General features: G+C 39.1%; 1 protein-coding gene across 1 annotated transcript in view; it reads left to right on the top strand.

The window, feature by feature from the left end:
• The first annotated feature begins 266 nt into the window (after window positions 1-266).
• Window positions 267-16884, top strand: part of TESK2 (testis associated actin remodelling kinase 2) — a 78161-nt gene continuing 61543 nt past the window's right edge. The window contains exons 1-2 of the mRNA XM_056497164.1: window positions 267-459; window positions 7971-8271. Of these exons, the coding sequence (XP_056353139.1) occupies window positions 8053-8271 (219 nt within the window). The 5' untranslated portion in view covers window positions 267-459; window positions 7971-8052. The remainder of the gene's footprint in view (window positions 460-7970; window positions 8272-16884) is intronic.

Below are 16884 nucleotides of genomic sequence, written 5' to 3'. Positions count from 1 at the left end.
TCTTCTTCCTCCGCTGCCTCCCGCGCGTCTCTCCGGAGTTACTGTCGCTCCTATGATTCGTCAGAATTCATGTCGCTCAAGCTCTCACGACCAATTGGAAAGGGGCACTCTCGTGGACTACCTGCGAATCCCTCCGCCCGCTTTCCTTTTCCCATTAGTCGGGACACACTGTCCATCACACTTCGCCTGGTGCCGATTGGCTGGTGAGGAGGGGCGGCTCCCGGCCGGGTCCCGCCCCGGCGCTGTGGGCGGTGGCGCTCGTGAGGAGGAGGAGGAGGAGGAGGCGGAGCCGGCGGTCGCGGTCCCGGGTCCCGCAGCCGGGCTCCCGCCTCACATGGGGCCCCCGCGCCGGCCGCAGCGGCGGGGCGGACCCGCGCCGGGGTGCTGAGGGGCCGCGGGTGAGGGATGCGGCCATGAAAGCCCGCGCCGGCCGCGGGCCCTGCAGGCGCCGCCGCTCAGGTAACGGCCGGCGCGGGGGCGGCGCGGGGCAGGTCCGGGCGGGTCGGCGGCGGGGAGCGGGGCCGCTCCGGGGAAGGGGCTCCCTGCCGGAGGAGGGGTCTCACTGCGGGAAGGTGAGCGGGGCGTTGCGGGGAGCAGGTGCGCGGAGGGGCCGCGTCCGCCCCGGCGGCGGCAGGTGAGGGGCGGCGGCGCCGCCGAAAAGCCGCGCTCTGATCCGGGGGCAAGGGTCTGGCAGCGCCCGGCGCGGATCTTTGCCCGGCCAGGATGTTCGCTTTGCCGAGGGGTGTGAGGGCTTGGCTCGGGTTTTGCTGTTTAAGTACTACCCTGTAAGAGTACGTGAATCACGCGTTAATGACAGGGTCGAGTGTTCAAGTGTATGTACATATGTGCTTGCTTTATGGCTTTCAGGTGAGGCGTGCTGCATAAGTGTAGGTGGCCACTCTTAATGTTGTATTCCTTGGTGGGTCCGAAGGGTTTTTGCTTCAAGTACGGGGGACTTTCCACTTGGGTGTTCCTGTAAGTGGTGCTGTAATAGTTGGAAGCTACAATTTCAAGAGTAATGAGTTGAATTTGAAGAGTACTGAGTTGACTTCTATTTAAGCTTTCCTGTTTGCCCCTCTAAAAAAAGCAACAGCTAACATTCAAGCTAGTTTATGAGAAGCCTTTGTGCTTCGACTGTGTTTTTTCTTTTTTTTTTTTTTTTTAATAGCGATCAGAGTTCTAGCATATTTTATTGTCTGCAAAATCAACAGACTTACAGTTCCATGGACTTAATTAGGCCGTGGAATTTGCAACCTAAGATAAGATTTTTTTATGAGAAACTCTGACATGCTGTGTGGACTAGTCATAAACCTTTCCATTTAGTCATCATCCTTGGAAATTATTGTTGCATGCCAATAAAAATGTCATTTTCTGATTCTTGCAGTGTTCAGCTGTAGACATGGCTGAATAATTCCATTGTCCGTTTTGGTTTGTGTAAAACTTTCATGCAAAACCAGTAGTTTAAACTGAAGGCAAAAGTGTGTTCCCTGTACCTGGTGGCAAGTGTGTGTTCTCCTGTGTTTTTTGCTTTGATTCGTTTTGTGGCTTTTCATTAGGATGAACAGCTGGCAGTGCTACCAAGCACAAATTAGGGCCTACAGAGCAATCCTTGCTTCAGCTCTTCGTATCTTTGTGACTGTTGGAGGACAGAGTTAGTTCAAAAGAGCTGCTCTGGTGGCACAGGCCTCCTGTAACCTAGTTATACCCTCTAATTCCAGATATTTGCTTTTGCCATTGTAATCCTTTATGCAAATGGTTTCACAGACTCATGAAAGAAATGCAAGGTTAAAGGAGGGGGCTGTTGCTTCTGTGTCTGCTGCAGAAAAGAATGAAGCTTGTGGTTCACTTGCATCATAGGTTCCCTTTCTGTATTTTTCCTGTAGCAGACAACCATGCATTTGCACAATGGCAAAGCTCTTTATTGTGTCCTTGCAGTGTGGCATCTTGCAAACTGGCACAAAAATAAGAGCTCTGCTAGGCAAGATCAAAAAAAGATCAATGTTCACAAATTTTTCTTAAAGCCCTTTTCCTGCTTATTAGTTCCCTAACACATTCATTTGGAGCTGTGTGTTCATCAGTAAGTCCATCTAATAATCAGCAACTGTATCACACTGGCTCCATCTGTTGTCTATTGCCAAGTCTTCTTTCTGATTTAAATTGTAAGCTTCTTTTCATATGATCCTGTCACTTTTTGTTAAGTTGAACACATTGCTGGTAGTGGCTAAGCCACTTTCTGCTTTGATTGTCCTGTTGGTTGCACTGGAGAAATGTAACAGCTTTTCCAGCCAGGAGTGGAGTTGGTTGAGATAACTTTGCTTTTGAAGGCTGACCTTGTACGGTCCAGGTCCATGAGTTAAGTGTTTTCCATTGTACAGGGAGCTTCAGATTGGTTTGTAAATACCAACAGACATCAGCGTCTGTATTACCTTGAGAACAACGGGTTTGGGAAGCCCTGTTCTCACTTGAAAAAGTCCTGAGTTAGTGAAGGCTGTGTTACTGGTCAGTTTGTGCAGTAAACAGGGTACTTGGTGTTTGACTGTAAGGTGAAACCAGTAACACAGGCTTGTGCTTAGTAAGGGTAGGCTACAGAATGTGTCTTAAATATTGTGGAGATGATACTTTTAGCTGAAAATACCAATATTGACTGCCATGTGTGGTGATGCATAAATATAAGATTGTATCTGAAAGATGTCAGGCAGGTATGAAATTCAGCCTGTTTACTTTGTCTTCATCCCTCTTTCAGGCATTCGTGTTCTCTTTCCTTTGCTTTGCCGTTCTGGATTGTCTCACTGGCTGCCTTGAAACAGCAAAAGTTGTTTCCAGTCTCATGTGAAACCCTCAGTGCTAACAGAGCTGTCAGCCCTCATTGCAAACCCCGTGGAGAGGCTGGGGGGGAAATTCCTAGATTGAGATGTTACAATACCTGTTGGTATTAGAAGGCTTTGATTCCCTTTCTTTTTGTAAAGAGCTCAGCAAATGTCAGCCTGCTGACACCTGGAAGGCATGAGCAGCTTCTCACTGTCTCTACTGGGCTCTGTTTTGTTAACCAAACATAATGTATTGAAATTATTCATTTGAAGCAGCAGCTGTGTCTTGTACATGATCTACTTGAGTGCTTATTTAACTCTAACCATGCTCTGTAACCAGGCTAGAGCCTGTCTGCACTGTGGATTGGAGTGACTGAAACCAGGCTAGGAGAGGAAAGAATTGTTGCAAGGTTCTTGGTAGAGCTTTAGTTTTGTGTTGTAATTGGACCTTAGAAAATGCTGGTAATTACACTGTGGGCATAAGGATCAAGTAGTTTTGTTTGTGAATTTTTAATATGCTCCCTCAGTTATATTTGCCTTCTAAATATGTGCTAGAATTTATGCCTATGCCTGATGAAAATATTTTTAAACCTACAGCCTTGGCCCTGAATCCTGAGCTCTGCAGTAATAGCTGGTCTCTCTTACTCATTTCAAACTTGGCTACAGTTACAAAATAAATGAACTGTTTGTTTCAGCTTAGCCTCTCGTGGAGGTTTGTTTGCATTATAAAACCATGATGCAGTTCAGCAGACTTCCAGTTTCTGGAGTGGTGTAGTAGGGCTAATGCAGGTCTCTTCTGAGGAATGTCAGTCCTAGTTTGCAGGAAGCTTATGCTATGACAGTACTGGCTAGAGCTGGGAATTATCCTGTATAGGGGAGATGAAATTAAAGCAGAATGCCATGTAAGTGAAAATAGAAAATATTGGGATTTTCATGTTCGAATGCAGTTTTAAGAAAGACTGTAAACTGAATCTAAAGACTTGTCCCATAAAATAGTCAAAAAAGACTTCAGGTTCAGGATGAGCTGGGCCAAACATAGCCAAAGCTCTGGTATTTGTAGCTACCTCATCTGTAAATATTTGGTTTCATCTTCCTCTCAAGGAGAAGAAGCTGAGTAATGGACGTACCAAGGAACTTTCCTCTATTAGGGGAGCAGGTGGCAGCAGCTGAGAACTGTTGAGTGCCTGGTTCTTTTTACCTGTTCAGTTTAAATTCATGGGTTTCATTTTAAAATATTTTTTCCTTGTTTTTATTTTTTTTTCCTCCAGACTAAGGACCTCAGTCAATTCAGTATTTAGAAAAGTTTGTTCTTTACATTTCTTTGAAGCACTTCTGAAATTTGCACAGTACTACAAGTGAAGTCTTCTTCCCCCTTGAGTTATTATTTTCTTGAGTGACACTTGCCAGCATAATTCCTTTAATTCCTTTATGTTTTTGTAGTGCTGGCTGTTGAAGTTTCATCAGACTACAAGTTTAAATAGTTAACTCCTGACAAATGACTTTTGTCAAAGCTTTGGCATCTTGTTCTTCAGAAAAAAACCTTTTCAAATTAATAACATGCGTCTGCCAGATTTATTGCTTTCCAGGCTGAATGCCTAGTGACAGTCTCTGTGTCTAAAAATGGTTGTTGTTATTAGGGCCATCTTTTAGGAAATTGTGAGTTTGACATTTGAGTGCAAATATGCACATATTTATAAAGATGCTGGGGACAGAAAACTTTTTAGTAATGAGTTGAAATATTTTTTGGAAGAATCTTGATTTATACTCTGAGGCATAGAAGGGATGCTGCTGAAGTAGAGGAGCCTTACTCATTTTTATATCTATGAAATAGAAAATGTTAATTACTGGCTAATATATGCCACCTGTTAGTTTGACACTGTTTAGGATATAACTTGTTGTGCTGTTGTGGGGTTTCCATCTTTAAATAATTGCAGGCTCAGGCACTGGTTTTGAAAAGTAAATCTCTAACCAAATTAATGCTGATGGTAGTTATATTTATAGTAATTTCTATGAATAAAAAAATCAATGCATTCATTCAGGGAAAAACCTGATCTTAATATAATATTAATATGGGGTTTTTTTTCTTCAAGATATGTTTTGGTAAGCCAAGAAATTAAAATGTGATGGGGCATGAAACATTCTGAAATTGTGCTTTTTAGAAATGTAAGAAATGGCTGAATAGAGCAGATATGCATTTTGGGAGGTAAATTTCAGAATTACTTTGGTCTTAGCATAGTGGGGTGCATTTTTCTTGTATAGGAGTGTCAGAAAAATTGTTTTGAAAGCTGAGACTGTATTAGGAAATGTTTTTTCTAGTGCATAGTGTCTTTTAGCTGTCTGTTGAGCATAACTTAAGAGTTTTAAAGCTGAACCTTAATATGAAAAAAGCCACCCAACAATCTTTTAGTTGGTTACAGGATTTACAGGATAGTCTTGGATTCTGTTCAGTGCACTTTAATTAACCATACAAGGTAGTAAATTAAAGTACCTCAGACTGACTTGACAGTCAATTAAACCTTGGTTGATTTCATTGAGAATGTGATCATTAGTGTAATTGGCCAAAATGACAGGAGGCCCACTTGGAATTGTGCCCACTTGAAATTTTCCTCTAATTCTGTGTATGCAGTCCTAGGCAAGATAATGGAGATGTATCCTAATAATTTCCAAGGATTTTGTGTAGCTGTCTGGAAAGGTAAACTCTAGCAGGCAAAAATGAGGGAATGGGTTACTTGGGAATCCAGATGGCAGAACCTTTTGGGGTTTATTTTGTGTGAAGTACATTGTATCTCTTCACTCGCTGTGGAATTTGTACAGAGTTTTGCAAAGTTCACCATGGGATTTCAATCAAAAAGATGTGTATATGTGTGAGGGAGCTTTTTTGCTTTGTTAAATAGATGTAGAAACTGTGTTGAGGCCATCTTCTGTTAATGATATGTGGATCTTTAAGAGATTTAGGCTTTTCCTCCTGTTTAATACTGCATATCTAACTTGGTCTGTCTTCTAGTTCAAACAACAGCAGTCTTTCCTATTTTGTTTTTCCATTTTTTTAAATCTTGCTTTGCCTGAGAACTTCTAGTTTTTAGTTTGCTGGGTTGCAGTGTAGATGTGTTTCTTTGCTGGATTTATTTGGGGATTCTGCACTTTCTGTGGAGTGGTGATCCTATGGTACCCTGTGATACTAGATTGTCAGGTTGTGCATTTCTGGGGGCAAATGCTTGCCTCCTTCCATGAAAAGTGTGGGTGCTACTTTGATGGAAATAAGTTCTAAAAAATTGTTCCTTCAATTACAGTAGGTTTTCTGGTCAGTCTTCAAAGATAACATCTTCTGATCAAAAAAATGGACTGTTAATACCATGGCTTCCTCTGTCTGTTCTCCTTCCACAGACAGTTCTTTCTTTATCTCCTTGAAAAGTAACCAAAGTATAGCTTGTCCTTTTCAGATCAAAAGGAATTATTTAAGCAGGCGTTGGAAACTCCCAGGCATCTTGTCTGTAACTGAGGAGGTTCTCTGGGCTCTTTTTCTCCATCAAGGACATGCAATGGGCTTTATCTTCCTGTGGTGCTTCTGTGCCTTTTCCAGACCCTCAAGGCTCCTAAGTTAAGAATATGAGATCAGAAACTGGATCCTGATCTCCTGTGTACCAGTTGGCCACTATTACCTGAAAAGTGCAGTAAGATCAGGCATGTGGGAGTCTGCATACAAAATTCTGTAGGAAAACCATGATATGGGATTTGATAGAGATTAAATTTTCATAATCGTGCCTTGGTAAGAGTCCCTTATACCCACTGACATCCATTTAGAGAGGTGTTAAGATGTTTGAAATAAACACTCTTCTTATTTGGAGCGGTCAACCTCAAATTAATTCCAGACAGTTCAGCAGAGCTTATTTCTGAAAGCAGGGAAGGACTGTATGTGTGCCTGATGTGTTGGCACAGAGCATCTCTAAAAGATACATTGCATGCAAAACATGGTTATAGCAGCGCTGCTGTGTTTTCAGGGGACAGCTGGTGTGCCTCTGTTTTTGAGATACTTTTCAAATGTAGTGTATTGTTCAGGTTCTGTACATCTTTGTAATCAGAAGTGTAATTGCCTGCCCTGTGGTTATTTTGCCCACTTTTAAAAAAAATTGTTATTGTTTCCTTCCTCTCCCTCTAGTTTTTTGTTTATCCTCTTTGTGACTGTTCACTTTGTTCAGACTTTATAGGTGCTCAGCAAATTGCTGTAAATGAACAATGAAGTTTGGAATAGATGAATAACCTCCTAAGTCTAAGGTTTAAAGAAAAAATTAGGCTACCTGTCAAGTTTGCCAGTCCAAACTGAATTTGATGGACTCCAGACTCATCCTGATTACTTCATCATCCTCTTCAAAAGAGAAAAAATTCTTAGTCCCCCTCCCTTTTTTTTCCCCCTTTACTCCTACTTGGCAAATGTAGTTTCCTGTGTTTTCAGTTGAACTGAAATTAATATAGCTTTAAAAAATACCTTTGTGAGGAAATTTGTCTGGCAGATTGTTTTTGTAGCAGGATTGTTAGTGGTTTTATAAATTTGGGGGCTAGATATTCAGTGGATATAACTTTGTATTCCTATGAGGTAAGGAATTGGTCTTGGAAGATTCATAAATGGAAGCTTTAAAAACAAGGTTTTGATGCTTCAAGTGAAGAACTTTTCTTCTGTCAATTGAAAATTGATCTGTGTTTTTTTTATAGTTGGAGATCCCTTGTTCACTTCCGAAAGTGAAGTAGTTTCTTGCTGTAGCAGTAGATTGGTCACCCAACTGCAACTGAAGTAGAATAAAATGTCACATTTTGTGGGTTTCCTCCTGCTTGGTTGTTTGCTGTAGCAACCAGAATTTAAGTTTAAAAAAAAAAAAACGGTTGGGGGGAAGGGAATGAAAATTGTTTGTTACCAGTTAAATTTTGAGTTCCAAGCCTGTTTTTCTCAGAATAGCCAGAGCATAGGCTCTGAAGGAAAAATTCATTAGGCTGCTGTCTTTACTGTTGATGTTGTGTGGTGGTTTGTTTTATTTCTTTGGTTTTTGTGCCTCTACTTGGATATCTTCATTCTTTTCTTACTCTCTTAAACCAGTGTAAGCTTTGTTGGAGTCCTATCAAATTTACTAGATATCTTCACAATAATGGTAATCTCAATTTCTTGTATTTTAGGATCCACCAAGAGTAGAGAAGACAGCAAATTACCTAAGATGTGAGAAGTCCTCCCGCAGTGAAATAAAATCTTGTTTTCAAAATGGACCGAAGTAAGCGGAATTCAATAGCAGGATTTCCACCACGCCTGGAGCGCGCTGAAGACTTTGATGGTGGCACTGGAGAAGGGACTGCATCCCAGCTAGGAAGAGTTTGTACCTCTTCATACAGAGCCCTGATAAGTGCCTTTTCTAGACTTACTCGTCTTGATGACTTCACATGTGAGAAAATTGGCTCTGGTTTCTTCTCTGAGGTGTTCAAGGTGTGTGTTTAGTTTTTTTTCCTCTCAACGTTGATCACTTCGTGTTTGATGATGGGAAAGTACAAGAATGTCAGCCAAAATCTTTCCACTGAAGTCAGATGATAGTCCTTGTATTTGCTTTACTCAAAATGAGTGAGTGATGAAGAACTTTCAGGCTCCAAATATTTCTTCTATCACTCTTCCAGCTGTTTTTTTGTCACATGTAATTTATTTGAGGACTTGCAGAGCTTTATGGGAGAAACAGCTAAAAATAATTGGTTTATTTTTTGACCTCTGCCATGCATTTTTGCATTCATGTAGTGTTAAACACTGATGGCTATTGATTCTCCCATATGTAAATGTCTTTAATTTATTGGTTTTGTGGGATGGTACATATTCCTTTGGTAGTCTTTGCCTCACAACACTTAGATCATGTGTTAAGGAGTTCCATACATGGTTGCTGTATTTGGAACCACATTTTATTACACTGAAATTTCAATACAATTAAGTGCTCTTCTGTTTTCTTTGCTGCTTATGCCACACTTCTAACTCTGATAATCAGAGACTGGTTTGAAGTAAATAATATGAATGAGAAAATCTGATGTAGTCAGTAGGTTGCTGCTATGAATGTGGGACATGGAAAAGACCTTTTAAAGCAACTTGTCAAACACAGTTTTATAGTGCTGATAGTGGTTCTGCTACTCTGACTGTTCTGGTAAGGTTTATTGTAGAGAAACAGGATATTGAGTTGTCTTTCAGACACTGAAAAAATAATTTGTTTCCTTGTTCTAGTTCCTGACTTTACCCGAGATTATGTGTTTCCAGTTCAGTGAAATTCCAGAAAACTATCTTACAGTATATTATGTTCATTCCATGACAAGTCATGTTTTTTTCCTTGAAGTTAAACCAAAAATCCTTTTATCCAGTTTTATTGCTGTAAATAGATACCTGTATTAGAAAATGGAAATTTTTATATTGCTTTAATACCCAAAGGCATTGAGATATCTATGTATATAACTCCCCTTGTGTAAAGGCAAGTCACTCCACAGAAGTTTTTCTGTTTAGCTAGATATATGAAATTTTTAGTTTTCACTAAAGCAAGTTTTTAATTCTTTCAAATGAGTAGACATGAACTTTATTCAGGGTGTGTAGGAGATTCAGTGCAGGACATTTCTTTATAAAGACTGCTTTTGTAACAGTTGAAAACGAGGGTTTGTTTGGTTGTTGTCTTATTTCCCTGTTTGGAAAACTTTCTGTAATGCATTTATAGCATTTTTTGTTTTGCATGGAGACATTTTCTAACGTTAAATGTTTTAAAGTTCTGTATGTTACTGGAATTTGTATTTACAGGTTCCATGGTGAAACTGCTGTGTCATGTATTAAGATACCAATGGACTTGGGTCATGGCTAAATAACTAGGAAATAACAGACCTTGGGTTACCTGTGAGAATTTCAGAATTCACGTGGAGGGAAAAAGGTAGCTAAAAGTAAAGATGAATTTCCAGCATTCATAGTAATTGATTAATTTGAGAATTTGTTGATTGAGAGTAATCCCTGGTATCCAGTTTATTTTTATGGCATAAACAAGTCCTCTAATTCCTTCAAAACCTTTCTCTGCTATTCTCCCTTGCAGTGAGCTAAACTAGACATCCTAAGGTGTTGGATAGAGTTGGTGGCATTACTGTGGGTGCAGTGGTAGTAGTGTGAGTATCTGGTGTCTGTTTTCACAGAAACCACCACAGTCTCCCTGCAGGCAGACACTGAGTGATAAACTCTTTTCTTTTGCATCAGTTTCGACCAGAGCTCTTCAGTTCTGGTGTGAAGGGTTGAGAATGCATTACAACTTTATCAAGGATGCAGTTCCAAACTCATTTAAGCAGTTTTCTGTTCTGCTGCTTTATCAGCCTGACCACCTCTGTCATTAATCCTACTGTGCTGATTATCAGATTTCATGTGAGAACCTTGATGTGCTTCCAGTAAATAGAGCCTTCTGGCTTGACACAGTTAAATTTCAGTCTGATCCTCAGGCTCACAGCTAAATGATTAAGTTGAGAAAAATCCAGGATAGTTCTAAACTTACTGTGTAAGGAATTTTACAAGAGCAATGAAGCCTTCCCTTTAAATCACCAAAGGTGTCTGAAAACCCACCATGTCTCCGGAGCTTTTTCAATAATGTATTTGTCTATTGTTTTGTATCATACATTGGGTTCACTCAAGTGATTTAGCAAAGAATACTTGGACTGTTTTAGGGGTTTGGGATTTTTGTTTTGCTATATAGCTGACAATCTTTTTTCAGTAATTTTTTTCCTCCTCCATCCTTTTCTGTGGAAACTTCTTTTAAAATATAGTTGGTTGTGGTGGATAGTAGTTGCCTTCTCAACTTGTGAGTAGGAGTATATTACAGCTCAGATGAGTATGTTAATGGTCATACATGCTATGAATGATCTTTTAATATTTCTGGTGCACCTTTATTAAAAACTGTGGTTTATTCAGAACAGAGTATTAAACTAGCGTTTTGATTTTGTTACCCATCACTATAACACTTCAAATTCATATTCACTTGAATACTAGATGTTATAGAAACTAGTTTAGAAAAACTGAACTTTATCAAAATATCAGCAATCTAGTTTGAAGCAGCTGACTGGCTAGTGCTTGTTCTGAATTTCAATGGCAAGTGCAGCACCGTGGGGTTTGCTTTTAACATCAAGCTGGGCAGAGACTGTTTGTATAAATGAGCAGCCATGATCCCAAACCCTTAAACTGCTAATTGGGAAAACCAACTGATGAAGCTGTAAGGAACTGTGGGGGAATCCAAGCATTACACTGAAATGAAATATTGTATTAGGAAATAGTTGCTATTAATTATAAAAATGTGTGTTTTGGAGCTGCAGTTAGACCAAAATCCAGGATGATTTTTTCACATTTACCTTCATGTTCAAGGCTGGTACTTAGTATTCAAGTTGCTGTGAATTTCCTTCAGGTGTTCTTTTTGTCTCTGCATTCTGTAGCTGAACTTTTGAGAGAGATTGGAAAGTGGACTTTTTGCAGGTATTTGTGTATACATGAGAACAGGAGTCATTAATCCAATATAGAATTGTACAAGGCCAAGTATAAATACGAAGAGAGAACGTCATACTTTTGTATGTCTTAACATGATGGGTGCAAAAGGATCAGTATCCTCAGGGTGTTCGTGCTGTATGTGCTTATACTGTGAGGCTCCTATTTGAATACCCTGAGTACTGATGGTCCTCAATTCATTAATGAGTTGTTAGTGTTTATTTGTGTGGTCAAATTAATGTTCTGTGACTTTCGAAAGTGCTGACTGATCAGCAAAGGTGTGCCTGTCCAAATACGTACCTTGTACCTGAGGCTAGGATCCTGTTTCTAGTATTTATTTAATGTCTTCAAGGTGTTTAAAGATAAGCAGCATTCAACTGTCTAATGTGAAAGAAGAAACGAGGCTGGAGTTGTGCTCAAGGTACTGTGAAGGACACATGTAATTCTTTTTATCAAGTACTTGTAATGCACTTAGGATAAAACTGGTAGTTCTGTTACCTCTAAGCATACAAATCATAAATTATACTAGATACACTATCATTTATGATATTGCGTCTCATGGGCACGTTGTCATGGTAGTGGGCTTGATCTCTGGAACATCTTGTTCTAGACTGTGGAAAGTTTAAGAGATATGACTGATCTGGCATTCCCAAAGTGACTCAATGGGAAGTTTGGGGTTTTTTGTACTTTATGACTTCATTCAGATTAACGTTTCTGTCTGTGTTTGTCGGTAATTTTGCAGGCCTTGAGAAGTTTAGTGCAGAAATGTTTAATATCACTTTCTTCTGTTGCCTCTGACCTAAGTTTGACAGGACTTGCTAACTAGAATAACAGTAGAGCAGTAGAGTAAGTGAAGGATTAACTCATTAGATTTCAGACCCCAAAATTATGAGAGGTCTCTTGACTAAAAAACCGTATCTGTCTTGATGGGCATGAATATCTGTGTCCTGTTATACTTTGCCTATTATGTCTCACAGTTGAAATCTGTGTCTAAAAATAAAGGCATTATGAACTTCTCAAAGAGTTACTGGGTCATCTACACACACTGCCACATCACCTAAGATCTTTGAATTTTACCAGTAACTGGAACTTTGTCTAGAGCATTTATTGATACCACATACAGCACAGGTATACCTCCCTTGCTATTTTTTAAATTCAGTTCTGAATTGAAGATCTCAAAGACAATACCATGCCCTAGTTATCTCAACAAAAAATCATGTAAAAAATGTAAAAATCATCCTTCAGCTTTGTGTCACACTCTTATAATGCAAATCACTTGTTGCTATCATGGCACATTAGTACCTTATGTTTAATGAGTGTGGACCTCCTGTTCTGTAGCCTTCAGTCCTTGTCTGCAATGAAGTTTTTCATTTGGGTATGTTGTTTTTTGCTCAGATTTAAGCTATGAAGTGGCCTTCACTATTTAGTGAAATAACATTAACAGAGTAATGGTCCAAACTTAAAAGTTTGAGATTGTTCTGAGTGGCAGCTTCCATCAGGAGGAAGGCAATGCAGAGCATTGTTAGAGGAGACCTCACTGGGTTCCTTGGGAAGCTCCCTGAGGAGAGTCCCTGTCTTACCCTGCTTTATCATGTCCAAGTGTATCTTCAGCTGTCCCAGCCCAGTCTGTAACCTGGTTGTAGTCAGTTTTGGCGCAGAGTCAGATGCCTTACAGAACTCAATGCATATTGCTATTGCAAAATATGTATACATTTTGCTTAATCAATCTTATTACCTAAATTGAAAATTAATGTAAATCTAGGCAGGGATGTTATGAGAATTACTACAGTATCCTTAGCTAAGCCAAGCATAAGTATTTTTGCTCTATTCTTGGCAGCTACTTTTGGCTTGTCCTTTAAACTTTCATTATAAAAGATTCTACAGCCTCCTTTGGTGTATTCAGGCTATAATTTATTATTTTTAAATGATCCTTTTATAGATAGAACCTCCCACTTTGAGTTGTTTCTACAGCTGGTCCTTCCTATTTGCTTATTGACTCTACTAGCAACTCATTACTGACAGAGAGTTCAATTTTCCTGTGGCATTTAGTCAAAGAGTAACATGTCTGTGTGTGTGTGGAAGGAGGGAAGCAGATATTTGAGTAGTTATAAAAATGAGTATGCAAGGAGGGGAATGCCAGTTCATATTAAAAAGAGAATATAACTACAAAAAAGGACATGGAAAAAAGAAAGGCAAGGAACCTGCTTGGTTTTCAGCCCACACTCAGCAAAATTCCACTGCAGAAGGTGTTGGAAACAGTGTCTCAGAGTTTGCAGACAACACTTTACTGGAGTGAAATATTTTATTAACTTGGGTTTTATCAGACAAACAGGCGCTGCAATACTTGAACTGTCAAAGTGTTTTAAATCTAAATATAAGTCTGGGCATTATTGCTGGGTTTTGCAGGATGGCCAAGAGCAGAATTGGTGTGGAGCTCCCACCTGCAGGACAGGGCCTCAGTGCTCTCCCAGGGCTCTACAAGCGAGTTCTTACTCTTCTCTCTGTGTGCCTGTTTGCATAAAGGGAATGTCAGTCTTCAAGACTGTTAAGCCAGTACCTCCCCTGCTGATTTGCATCATAACTACAGTGGGCTATAGTTATAAATTGATAACCACTGATAAATGCCTTCCTCATTTCTTCTCTATCTAGAATGATTGTCACTTGGTCTTAAGGAACAAAATAGTAACACTGTCAATTTAGAAATTTGAAACACACCAAAAACTTTCTGCATAACACACATTTTCTGGCATTCAGATTAAAAATACTCTGAGAACAGCATTGATAAAGTAAAATTTCACTGGAAATCTCAAATCTTTCTCGTACTTTTTCTTTGTCCTTATTTGCTTCAGTTTCAAAGTTCTCTCACTTTGTCATGTGTTGTTTTCAGCATTTAGTGGAAGGTTTGTACTGGAAAAGGATCTTCTTTTCCTCTGGAATTAGCAGTCTGATCAGAGGCCTGAATGTAAGTTTCTGAACACATAAGTGTTTTTGAAAAACTTTGTAATACATTAGAGGTGAGATCACATAGTATCCATGATATTTGTGGTACTAATTGATACTTTAAGATCAAGATTAAAAGGCTTAAAAGATGCTATATTTTAGTTATTCTTTAAAGTATTTCTAGGAAACTTTCAAGTTGTAGGCTTTAAATACTTTTTCAACATTGATATTTGACTTTTCTAAAGTTGGAAAAGTCTGTGTTAACACATGAGGACAAAGAAACAATAAAACTTGATTTAATAACTGGAGAAGTGATTCAGTGGATGACTTCAGTCTTAATGTGTTTGCTGTATAAAAATTGTTATTGCAGTGCATAGACAGAATAAGGAAATAGTTATTTGAAAGTGCTCTTCAGTGTAATGAGAAAGGCATGGTAAAGCCCAATGGCTAAAAGCTGTAATAAGAATTGTGCTTATTTTAAAAAATAAGTGTCTGTGGGATGTGCCTTACCAACCAAAAATTTTCTTTCTCCTGTTGCTTTATTGGTGATTTTTTTTTTTTTATGTTCTTGATTAAATTTGGTGAGATGTTGAGGATGTTACAGCTTCCAGCAGTATAATACCACCAATTTTGGAAAGCAATGGTCTAGAAAATAGGATTTCTTTTTTTTTTTTTTTTTTTTGAACTGGTGTATAGGTTTTTTCCTCTTGAAACTGCTGTAGCTACATCAGGCGAAAGGAGATAGTTCAAGGTTTGTTTATGGCAAATAGTGGCAGAAGCCATCTTTTTAGGGTGGGAAAGGAGTAGTGAGTAAGTGGATTACCTCAGTTTTGGTTCAGCAGATATATTTGATCTTCTAGGCATGGCGAATATGCTTTTTGACTGAAAAGTGACACCCATTTGACCAGGGCCTATCTTCCCTCACTCAGGTTTAAAGCCATTGTTCTTGTCCTTGCCCTCCTTGTGTAATATGATGCCAGTAAGAAAAACAGACAGCTCTTCTTGTCCATGTATACCTTTTGGCCTAATTTTTTTTTTTATAGGACTGAGTTTTAGGCTGAAAATCTTTTCCTTTTGGCTAGTGAAGGAAACTCACCTTGCTCAAGGTGAGAGAAGTAAGGTATCAGAGGCTAAAGGTGTCTCCTGTGAAGTTACAATGTTAAAGCAAGCTACCAATTGCTTGGAAATGCAGTCACTGTATTATGTAATCTAGCCAAGGAGGCTGGAAAAACACTGAAACTTCACTTCAAACTCTGGAGTTGTACCAGAGAGGTGATTCTAATCTGTTTGTTTCTATTCTGGTTCTTGTCAGGAGTAGGAAGAAACACCATTGTGGAGCTGAGGCATAAATGCTGAGGATGCTGTTGCTTTCTTAGTCAAAGTAGAACTCTTGTGAAGTTTGATTTTTGTCACACTGATGTGTGAAGTATCAGTCCTTTTAAGCCATTCTTCCAACTGCTAAGATGATTTGTGTGGTAACCACTTAACCAGACAGTTGTCTTCCCCTTGCTAATGCTTTCCTTTTTGCTATTGAGGTGCCAAGCTGCTGTCATCCTAGTTCTTGTCACTTAATTAGCAAATGCTTTTATAGGCCATAGGCTACAGGAAGGAGTAGTAATAAATAGGCTGTACTCCAACGGATCATTAATACAGGAATTAAAAACCTCATCTAGGTTGTTAGTCTTTATGGATTGCACCATCAGGACAAAATACTCAATTCTTCCCCACTTACCAATTCTGAATTTTAATGACATTTGCATATATGTAAAATGTAGAGCACTCTTACTTTTAGCAGAGCTGAAAATTCTTTGAAATGCAAGGTAGAATGGAGGGCTAATTCATATTTGCTATCCGAAACAAGTTCTGGTCTTTATTAATTTATCTTCTGGGTAGAAGTCTTAAGACATGCATATTATAATAATCTTAAAATATCAGCTGAGGAAACACTGGGATTAAAGGAGAACCAGGCAGCAGATTTAATGAAAGTCTCATCTTTTGCAGTGGTGTTGAAATATTTTAAGAAAATTTTCAAGACTATACTTCCCTAAAGCTTTTTCCTACAGTCCTGCTTGGCATCACTGCAGTAAAGTTTAGAACTCTACTGAGTAACACAAATTAAAACAGGGTGAAACAGTTCTTACACTGTTTCACTTTCTCTGGTTGAGTCAGACAGCTTCTCTGTTCAAGAAAGAAATATTTAGAAAATATGGTAGAATTACCCTGAAAATGAACAATTTGTTTGACTAAAAAGCCAGAATAAAAATCATTGAAACAAATTTAATGCTAAAGGAATACTCAGTCAAAAAAAAAAAAAAAAACCAAAACAAACAACAGACCCAAAAACAAACAAACAGAAAAAGGAACATAGTTTAATGTAAAATTGTCCATTTTGAAATGTGTTTTTCACCTCTTTGCAAACTTGGTCTCTCCTCAGCCTTGCTGAAGAGCTGATAAATGGAATGTATCCATGTTGAAGGTAAGTCATTATTGTCCTCACAAATAGGGAGAACACTCACAAATTCTGTCAACAGTAAGAAAGACACTGATACTGTAACAAGTGCCTTGCAATAGGAGATAACCCTCATTTGGATTTTGTGTTTAGTACAGTGACTGCTGTAGTTCAGGGTCCTTTGGGCC

Source organism: Oenanthe melanoleuca, chromosome 8 (assembly GCF_029582105.1).
Source record: "Oenanthe melanoleuca isolate GR-GAL-2019-014 chromosome 8, OMel1.0, whole genome shotgun sequence".
NCBI classification, from domain to species: Eukaryota; Metazoa; Chordata; class Aves; order Passeriformes; family Muscicapidae; genus Oenanthe; species Oenanthe melanoleuca.
This window is presented reverse-complemented; position numbering and strand designations above follow the sequence as displayed.